At 33.2% G+C, this 11,206-nt stretch overlaps 1 protein-coding gene across 1 annotated transcript in view; it reads right to left on the bottom strand.

The window, feature by feature from the left end:
• Nucleotides 1-11,206, bottom strand: part of LOC105529082 (potassium channel subfamily T member 2-like) — a gene marked incomplete at its 5' end in the record, with an annotated part of 125,131 nt that overhangs the window by 82,165 nt on the left and 31,760 nt on the right. The window contains 2 exons of the mRNA XM_011966131.1: nt 9,441-9,442; nt 11,156-11,174. Of these exons, the coding sequence (XP_011821521.1) occupies nt 9,441-9,442; nt 11,156-11,174 (21 nt within the window). The remainder of the gene's footprint in view (nt 1-9,440; nt 9,443-11,155; nt 11,175-11,206) is intronic.

Below are 11,206 nucleotides of genomic sequence, written 5' to 3'. Positions count from 1 at the left end.
AAAAAAAATCTTACCATACGGTTCTTGGCTATAAATGTGTCATTACTTCACTGATAATTATATTTTTCAAATTGCCCTTTTGTTTTCACAACCACATTTTCTCAGTTAAAACACCCAATAGTGAAGAAGGGTTAATATTTTTTTGTGCATTAAGCATGTATTTACTCTTCACACAAGAAGAGACATCATAATGGAAACAAATAAAAATCATTGAATCAAATGTTAAAAAAAAAAAAAACCCTAAGGTCACACAATGTACCATAACACTGCAAAGAAGACCTGCTTTTAAATATTCTCATGGGTGAGAACAAAAAAATAGGGAGACAGGCACCTGTTATGGTCTGAATGTTTGTGTCCCCTCAAAATTCATACATTGAAATTCTAATCCCCAAGATAATAGTATTACGAAGTGAAGCCTTTGGGAGGTGATTAGGTCATGGAGGTGGAACCCTCATGAATGCAATTAATGTCCTTTTAAAAAAGAGAAACCCTTTGCCCCTTCTACCATGTGTCATCTATGAACTAGGAAATGGGCCCTCACCAGACACCAAATCTTCCAGCACCTTGAATGTGGAATCCCCAGCCTCCAGACTGTGAGAAATAAACATCTGGAGTCTATAAGCCACCCAGTCTACAGAACTCTGTTCTAGAAGCCCTAACAGACTAAAACAGGCTTTGTACATCCAGTAGTCTCTAGCTGTTCATCATCTTAGTTTCATTTCTCCACCTAACTGATAAATTGCATTTGCTGTATCAGTTTGCAACCAATCTTCTGTATATCATACACACACACACAAACACACACACACACACATCTAAATTGTTTATGTATTTTTGAATGTTTATGAGTTGGGGGGTGTTATGATGTATGATGGTTTCTTTTTAAAAATTCTGTTGCACTTTTTTTCCCTTTAATAAATGAAGGTATGAGAGCAAAAGTCAGATGTGTTTAAGTTTTGAAGAGTTTCTTGAGAATGTAAGTTAAGCTTCTATTTAACAAATGGCAACCTCAAAAACTCTAGTTTCTTTTGTTGACAAATTCTCTTTACTAGGAATACTTATACAGCTGAGAAAATAAGAAATCAACCTTCACTTCTTGAGGCAACAGAAGCAAGCTCCTGTTTCTAATGTAACAAATTTGTTAGTTCTCATGGAAGGGAAGCCTTCCATCTCAGGTGTATCTATAGTGTCTATCTAGTTGAGATGACTATCACTATAAGAGCATCTTCACTTGAGATATAGGGAGAAGGTAAGGCAAAGGATAGGAAAGTGGTTCCACATTTTTGTCTATGTTTATGAAATCATAATATATTCTCTAATTTACAAACCTAGGTGTTATGAGTGCTTAACTTGAACAGCTCATGTGAGTGGCTTGGAGATGACTGGAATTAGCTGTTCTTATTGTGAGATAGGTAGGTTTTCCTGTGAATTTGAGGGCAAATCTAATTCTCGAGGTGTAAGAAGTATCCTGGAGAAGACCAAGCCATGATATGTTAAACCCAAGTTAAAGAGAGTAGCCAGAATAAAGTGCTGGAACCCCTGATAATGTGATGCTATGTTTACTCTTCAAAACAAGGAAGCAAACAAACAAACATTCCTTGGTTCAATTACATTACCATTTGACACACTATATTTTCAAATACAGAACTGTTTTGTAACCTACAGTGCTTATCCTGTGGGAAATGAACTCTTCCCATCTCCACACATCTGAATCCTATTGATATCACCTTAAACAGCAACGCTAATTAAAATTAGTTCCATTCACTATTAAAGGCCCCAAACACCAATGTATTCATTTGTGCATTAAAGTAGTCACTTAATAAACATGTGTTGAGAACGTACTTTGTGTAGGGCATCAATCATCCTCAGTGCTGAGAATACAGAGCTCCTATATGGAACTAAAAGAATCTTACCAGTTAATGGAAGTATTATATGTTGAATATGGACCAGGAGCTAGTTAAACAAACGGGGATATTTTCCTTGTCTGCAAGAACTTATACTGCTGTGAATGGTACCAATAGCAAAATAGGCAAAAATACTTGGGTGAATATATGTAATAATTAGGCAGTAGTACATACTTAGGAAGGGTTCCTAGCTTATTCTTTTGGTAGAAAAGCCAGAGAGCTGAATTAGAAGGATGTCTAAGTTGAGACCTAAAACTGAGTAGAAATTAGGCAGTAAATTTGGGAAGAGTGAGTGATAAGTAGAAAGCTATAAGCAGAATGCCTAGGCTGTTCTAATGGAAGTAAAAAAAAAAAAAAAAAAAAAGCTTGAGACACTTCAGGAACTACAAACAATCCAATATGAATATACCATAGAGTTTAAGTGTATGGGTTGAATGGAGAGGTCAGAAATGAGACTGGAGCAATAACTTTGGACTAGGTCTTAAGGTACCAGGATATGTTTTAGAATAGTGGGGATGCAATTAAGAATTACACTGAAAAATAATGACATAAATTGAGACTAAGAAATAACAAAACATATGGTTACCCTACTTTGAAACTATGTTAAGTATTTTGAATTTCATCTTAAGGGCAATGGGGAAAAACTAAAGTGTTTTTAAGAAGAGGAGTGACCTGATCATGTTTTTAGGATGCTCACTTTGATGACAATATGGAAAATGGCTTGTGAATGAGGAGGTGGCATGGGAAAACTGAGCAAGATAAACTATAGTGTTAATGCAGCAATGCTAGTGAAAGATGAATGTACATTCTACTGTGATATTTGCAGAAACAGGTCTTATTCAGAATGCATTTAGACATTAAATTTTAAGAGGATATGATGATTGAATTCGGAACTAAAGTAGAGAGAAAATGAGGATGATACACAGGTCTCTAGATAATGAGGCAGATGATAGCAACTTCTGTAAAATAGAAAGTGAGGAGGAAGATCAGATCACAAGTTGATTTAGACTTGGGTTTTGACACCGGTGGACAGGTCTACCTGCCAAAAATATGGATCATACAGGCAATATAACATATAATGGTTTGGAGCTTGGATTCTGAAAATACATACAATAGTTTCAGTCAAGTGTTTCCGCCTACTAGTTGTATGATCTTTTGCAAGTTACTTAAGCTTTCTGTTGCTCAGTTTTATAATGGTGCATTGGGATTCATACTGACATCTACATCCCACTGTGATTACAAAAAATAAACATAATAAAACCTCTAAAAGTACTGTATATAGTAAGTACTTTAAAAGCTATTTTTTATTATCAGTTGTTTGAATATGTTAAATTATATATTACCTCAAGAACTTTGCATTTTTTTATTCTTCCTACAATGCTGCTTCCCAGGTTTTTACTGGACTAGGTTGGTGTTATCATTATAGCTCAAATATTACTTCCCCAAAGAGGTATTTCCTTATCACCTTATTTAAAACATGTCTTCCTGCAGTTACTCTTGAATATAACCTGTTATTACTTTAATAGCTTTTTTGAAACCTATTACATCTTGTTTATGTTTTTAATTTATTAATAATCTATCTCAGCTAGATCCTATGTATCAAGAGGGCAGACATCTTGATTTTGCTTTCTGTTACTTATACGATGCCTAAAACAATGCCTGGCACACAGTTAGTAACATTTGGTTGGAAAAATAAATATTTTTTTTCTACTTATGTTAGCAGCCTACATCAAGAGACAATTTATTGTATAATTTTATGCTTAGAACATTCATATACCACAAGCAAGAAATAAACATTTGAGGTTCACTCAATACCTCTCTCTTCTCACTTTGGTTCTTTAACGGAGGTTTGAGAATATAAAGAATTGTAATGTTCATAATATGCAAAGCTTTTTTACTTTACTGTGTTTAGTTATTGCATTTTACAATAAATGTTTCTGCTATTGTGGCTAGTATAAACATGCACTATGATTCCTTTTTGTTAAACTTATCATATTTCTTTCCTAGTAGAATTCTGAATTCAGTTGAAGTTTTACTGATGATATTTTTTCCTAACAAATATTTATATAAATATCTAAAAGAATTCCAGTGACATTTAAATCAATAAATATATCAGACATTTTTAAATGTTTGGTCTTACCTACTTTTCCATTTGTTTTATTATCATGAACATGTGCCTTTCTTGGAAGAAGGAATGTGTTTCTGGCAGAAATTTTGTTTCCTTTAATCTGTGTCCATCAATACCATATGGAATGAGATGATAAAATTATTGGATTTAACAGAACAGTGTGGTAGGTTAAAAATTCAAGAATTTTATTGGCACAAATTACTGGTTTCCATCTCCTACTTTCTCAATTATAATTCTTTTACATTCCTTCATTCTTTCCTCTGGACCCAATCATAATGTAATTCCTAAATCGAGTGGTTTTTGTCAGCGTTCATCCTACTTGAACTTTCTTACAGTGTTTGACAAACTACGTTCTAATTCTGGAGCTCTGTCTTTTCACATCACTCTACCTCAGCTTCCAGAATACTCTTGGACCTCTCGCTCATTTTCTCTCACTTGTCTCCTTTCTAGACTCTCCTTTATGAACCATAGGATAAAGTCCTTGGTTAAACTCACCTTCCTTGTGGCTCTTTAAGCCTTATATTTCTTAAGGCTTTACAATTATACATTTATGTGTACAACCTTTGAATATATCTATGCATGCATATATATGTGTGTGTGTGTGTGTCTGTATATGTATAAGGGGATGTGTGTGTGTGTGTATATATATATATATATTTCATCCTGTTCCTGAGCTTCATTTGTATATCACAACTTTTTTTTTTACTTATGTACTATAATTTTAATATACTTAAATAAATGTATCATCTATCTCACTAAGGTCAGTTATTTCCCAGAATTCTCTCTTTAGTTTTAATCGGTATATTCACCCCGACAGTCCTAGACCACGCCTTTATTATCTCATGCCGGATTTATTGTAATAACTTACTCTTTCCCTTTTCCCCATAATGTCTCTTTTCAGATAAACATAAAAATTTCACATCAATTTCATAAAAGTATAGATCTGACGATGTCACCTCCCCTATGTCCTCATTTAAAAACTTGTCATGGGTTCTCACTCATAGGTGGGAACTGAACAATGAGACCACCTGGACTCGGGAAGGGGAGCATCACACACCAGGGCCTATTATGGGGAGGTGGGAGGGGAGAGGGATTGCATTGTAAGTTATACCTGATGTAAATGATGAGTTGATGGGTGCTGACGAGTTGATGGGTGCAGCACACCAACATGGCACAAGTATACATATGTAACAAACCTGCACGTTATGCACATGTACCCTAGAACTGAAAGTATAATTAAAAAAACAAAAACAAAACAAAAAAACACTTGCCATGACTCCCCATTCACTGCATCAAAAACTCCAAAGACTTAGCATTCAGGGCATTCTAAGGTTTAGCTCCCAAACTGCTTTCCAGGATAACTTTTCAGTACTTCCCAGCACAGACTATCAGTCAGATGATTGACTATTTAGTTAAATACTGAAAATGTCTTCCTCATATTTGGGTTCCGACTCACTGTGGGTAACAATCTCATATAAGAGATATCAAAACAATCTCTGTAGGTCAAAACTCTGTTTCAAAACCATCTCTACAGGTCCTCCTCATCCTTCAAAATACGTATCATTCTACCCACCCTATAAAATCCTTTCAGACAAACACAGTGATGCTGCCCTTCTGCTTGTGAGAATCACTTTGCATGTATGATTTCCTGTCCTTTTGTTATTAACTTTCATTACAGAGAAAAAAAAAGAAGATTTTTATGACACTATTTTCAAAACCTATTGACTTTAAAGTTATGTAAAAAAGTAAGATTCCAAGCATCTGATTCCATCCTGATAAGAATACATTACACAATTTCTTTCTCTTTTACTTCTGGACAATGAAGAATTTGGATTAATTTTACTAATTGCACTTTATCACGCTGACTTTACATATGAAAAATAAGAATTAGGGATGATTAATACTTAGTCTTTCCTATCCAGTTAGATTTTTGTGACACTATCATTAACCTACCTCTCTGTGTCTCAAAAAAACAACATATGGCTAGAAGTTACGATCTGGTAGCAATTAGTCCAAATCTCAACTACAGAGGAGTTTCATTTGGACTGACTAAATTTATTGAAGTTTAGTAAGTTCCAACATTTAACATTTAATATAAAAATCTGCATTTCTGACTTATTTTAAATTAGGAGAATCAGATATCATAGGTCATGGCAGTAACTGGCCAGAATTTTTCACTTTACTAGTTTCCATTCATTACTTCCATTAAAAGGCTCTTATTTTACACTTTGGAAGATAAAATATTTAGAAATGAGTCTAGAGATCTATTAACTCAAACCCTGCTTAAAAGTACTTGGGTGAATAGTAATTATATCAGAAAATAACATAGTAAGTAATCTAAATATACACTTTAAATGTGTCTTAAAAAATAGAACATTTCTAATTGACTACAAAATATTCTATGACTTAGGAGACAATTCTAAGTAATACAACCAAGAAATATTTCTCAATTTACTTTTATGAATCAGGCACTGAACTAGGTTCTTAGCATACAAAAATAATTAACAAAAATTTCCAATTTTACAGGGACATATGCTTTTATTGAGGACACACTTAAAAATCAAATATTGCAAGGTCATGTGTAAAAAGCACTTGACAAAATTCAGCATCCTTTTATGATGGAAAACTCTCAATAAATAAGGCATAGAAGAAATGTACCTCAACATAATATAGGCCATGTATAAAAAGTTCACATCTAACATTACACTCAGTGGTAGAAAGTGAAAAGCTTTTCTTCTAAGATCAGAGGCAAGCCAACGTTGCCCATTCAAACAACTTTTGCTCAGCACAGTATTAGAAGTTCTGGCCAGAGCAATTAGACAAGAAAAAGAAGTAAAAGGCATCTAAATAGAAAAGGAAGAAGTAAAATTGTCTCTGCCAATGCCATCAACTTATAATATATGAAAACTTTACTCCACCAAAAAGCTATCAGAAGTGATAAGCAAATTCAGCAAATGTGCAGGGTACAAAATCAACACATAAAAGTCAACAGTGTTTCTTTACCCTAAAAACAAATGACCTGAAAAAATGATTAATGAATCAGTCCCATTCACAATAGCATAAAAAAAATGTACTTAGGAATAAATGTAATCAAGGAGGTAAAAGATCTTTATACTGTAAATTATTAAACACTAATAAAAGAAATTATAGAAGACACAAATCTAAAGTGATATTGTGGTCATAAACTGGAAGAAACAATATTGTTAAAATATCCATACTACTCAAAGTGATCTTCAGATTTATTGCAATCCTGATTGAAATATCAATGTCATTTTTCACAGAATTTAGATAAAACAGTCCTAAAATTTGAACTGAATCACAAAAGACCTCAAACAGCCAAAGCAATCTGGAGAGAAAAAACAAAACAAAACAAAAAACAAAGCTGGAGACATCACAGTATCTGACTTCAAAATCTATTACAAAGCTATAGTAATCCAACTAGAATGGCACTGGCATAAAAGCAGACAGGAAGATTGACCAATAGAACAGGATAAAGAGCCCAGAAATAAACCCATGAATTAATGGTCAATTGATTTTTTTTTTTACCAAGGTTGCAAGGCAACACCATGGAGAAAAGATCATCTCTTCACTAAACTGTTCTGGGAAAACCGGATATCTGCAAGCAAAGGCATGAAATTGGACCCTTATCTCATGCTATATACAAAAATCAGCTCAAAGACTTAAATGTAAGGCCAGAAATTGTCAAACTATTAGAAGAAAACATAGAGGAAGTATTCCACAACATTGTTCTGGGCAATAATTTATTGTCTAGGAACCCAAAAGCACGCAGGCAGCAAGAACATATACAAACATTTGGGATTGTATCAAACTAAAAGGCTTCTGCACATTCAAAATAAAAATAAAAATAATAATAATAATAATGGAATGAACAGACATCCTATAGAGTAGGAGAAAATCAGGAGAAAATATCTGCAAATAATACATTTGATAAGGGGCTAATATCCAAAATATATAAGGTCTCAAACAACTCAATAGCAATAAAACAAATAACCGAGTCACAAAAAAGACAAAGGACCTACAGAGACACTTCTCAAAAGGACGTAAACAACCGGCCAACACGTATAGGAAAAGCTGATCAACATCACTGATCATCAGGGAAATGCAAATTAAAACTACAATAAGATATCACCTCATACCTGTTAGAATGGCTACTATTAAAAAGACAAAATGTAAGTGTTGGCCAGTGGAGTGGAGCAAAGAGAACCTTTTGCACTGTTGGTGGGAATGTAAATTAAGGCAGCCATTATGTTTTGCTTTTTGTTTTTTGAGACTGAATCTCGCTCTGTCGCCAGGTTAGAGTGCAGTGGTGCGATCTCAGTTCATTGCAACCGCCGACTCCCTGGTTCAAGCGATTCTCCTGTCTCAGCCTCCGGAGTAGCTGGGATTACAGACACACGCTGCCACACCCAGATAATTTATGTATTTTCAGTAGAGACAGGGTTTCATCATGTTGGCCAGGATGTCTTGATCTCCTGACCTCGTGATCCGCCCGCCTCGGCTTCTCAAAAGTACTGGGATGACAGGCGTGAGTTACTGTGCCCGGCTAAGAGCCATTATGAAAAACAATATGGAGTTTCCTCAGAAAACTAAAAATAGACATGCAATACAGTAATCTCACTTCTGGGTATATATTCAAATAAACTGAAAAAGTATGTTGAAGAGATGTCTGCACTCCTATGTTCATGGCAGCCTTATTCACAATAGCTAAGATACGGAAGCAACCTAGCGTCCATCATCAGATTAATGGATAAAGAAAATGTGTATATATACACAGTGGAATACTATTTTGCCTAAAAAAAGAAAAGAATTATGTCATAAAGTTGAATTCATAGTAGAGAGTAGAATGATGGTTACCAGAGACTGGTGGAAGGGCATAAGGGGATGTGGATCAAAAGAGTGCAATGTTTCAGTTAAGAGGAAAAAGCTTAGTGATCTATTGCAAAAAAAAAAAAAAAAAAATGCTAACTTCAATAAATAATAATGTATTGTATATTTCAAAATTGCTTAAAGAGTTGATTTTAAATCTTTTCACTACAAAAGTAGTAAGTATGTGAGGTCCTGGATTTGTTAATTAGTTTAATCTAATCATACCTTGTAAATATATACATATATGTGTGTGTGTGTGTGTATGTATGTATGTAGATATATAAATGTCACACTGTACTAATTATTTGTCAATTAAAAATAAAAATATAAAATAAAAGAATAAAACATTGGTACTTTTTAAAATGATAATTTGGAGAAGTTAAAACCAGTGTTCTTTCTTGTGCTTTTATAAACTATAAAATAAGCTATATGTACCAATAATACTTAAAAACACAAATAAAGGTAAGTTCTGTATGATTTATTGTTGTTCAAAAATTGTAACTCTTAAGATACAACTATACATCTAAAAATAACAAAAACAGGGAAAGTCAACAGTAATATTCACGATAAGGGAAAATCTGAAAACCAAAAACAAACAAAAAAAAATTGTTAAATGCAAGGAAAGAGATGGAGAATTTGAACCACTCAAAATGTCTACAGAAACATTTGGCAATCCCCATTGGGTAAAATTTTGGAACAGAAAAGGTTAGAAAATAGTCTTCATATAAGAATTAAGCAGGATATTCCACTCCTTTTAGCTACAGCATAAGTGCAAAAGCTACGTTTTGAGTAAGGCAAAAACATTTAAAAAGAATATTTTTATTGAGCATAAAAACCATCATTCAAGAGATGAGCGTTAAGTTAGGAAGTCCTTTTTTGAACATAAAAATCATAATTCAAGAGATCAGTTTTAAGTTAGGGAGGCTGTAAATTTAAAGATAATATTTAAATATCTGAGTCCTTAGAAAATAAACAAAAGATGCATACATCTTTTGTGTAAGTTTTATGACATGGAGGGCTGTCAATGTAAATTATATCATGACTTTGAAAGATTAACAGGAGTGCATATGAATGACCCATTGCTGAGTCTAGACTATTTTGTTGGTTTGATATATCAAAACTGTTCCATACGTTACACTTCTAAAATATTGCTTAAATCAGTTATAATCACCTGAGTACATGATGACTTGTTATAATCACAGGCGCACATGATGAATTGCATTCAGTAATGGGTCCCACAGATCAAAATCATTTTCAAACTAAAGAATGAAATTATATATAAATATACTATTATCTGTTTGAGGTATTAAAGATAAACTTTCCTAAGTTTAACTTTATGATTTGAGGACAGTTTGAAGCCCCAAGAATTAAGTTTACAAATATTACATAAATAAATAAGAAAATATGATAGTTATAGAAGTTATAAAAAATGAAATAATAGTCAAAGATGCTAAGAACAAACTTTTTTCCAAAAAGAGTTAACAGTAATTTAAGTATGTCCCTATTCAATTAAACTGAGTTTGATTATGATAATGAATATATTACAAATATGAATAAGTATATGGAGACTATAATTTTAGATTCCTAATATATTACCGGAAGGAATTTGGAAGGACTTTAAATACAAATAATACAAATTCTACATCTTGTGGAGAAATTATTCACTGAAAATAGTAACGAATTATTTGAACATTTTCTGAGCCTGTATCCAATTAGTTCAAGCTAAATATAATGACAGCATTCAGCACAGAATCTCTCAAGTAATTCATCTACAGGTTATGGCAACAAGAAAGATACTTAAAATAAACTCAAAATAAATGTTCATTTTCCCAGTATAATAAATCTGGTACTCTGTTGGTTTTAATGTTTTGAAATGTTCTTTTATTCAACTTGGGCTGTGAATCAAGGGTTCCTGCTGCAGTTCTCTGTACCTTCAAATGGAAGGCTGAATAAATGTACTGTACTCTCTTTGACTGTGAATTCAAAAATGAGTAGTGCCTTGCAGACTAGCAAAACAGAATCAAGTAGTGATGGACATACTTCTTAATGTAGAGGGAGAAGTAATAAGTAGGAAAATCATTGGTTTAATGTCCTTATCTAATGTGATACTATTTTAACATCTCAAAAAGAAAGCACACCCAAAAGTAACCTTTGTCATCCTAGATGATACTTTCTTTTTTGTGATTTACAAGCATTTTTGTTTCTTTCATTTATCAAGAAGTTAAATAAATTCTGCAATCTCTCTCTCTCTCTTTCTGTAGATATGTGTTTGTGTGTGTGTGTGTGT

Source organism: Mandrillus leucophaeus, unplaced genomic scaffold, assembly GCF_000951045.1.
Source record: "Mandrillus leucophaeus isolate KB7577 unplaced genomic scaffold, Mleu.le_1.0 Scaffold748, whole genome shotgun sequence".
In the NCBI taxonomy this organism is placed as follows: Eukaryota; Metazoa; Chordata; class Mammalia; order Primates; family Cercopithecidae; genus Mandrillus; species Mandrillus leucophaeus.
Note: the sequence above shows the minus strand (reverse complement) of the source record. Positions and strands in the feature narration are given on the sequence as shown.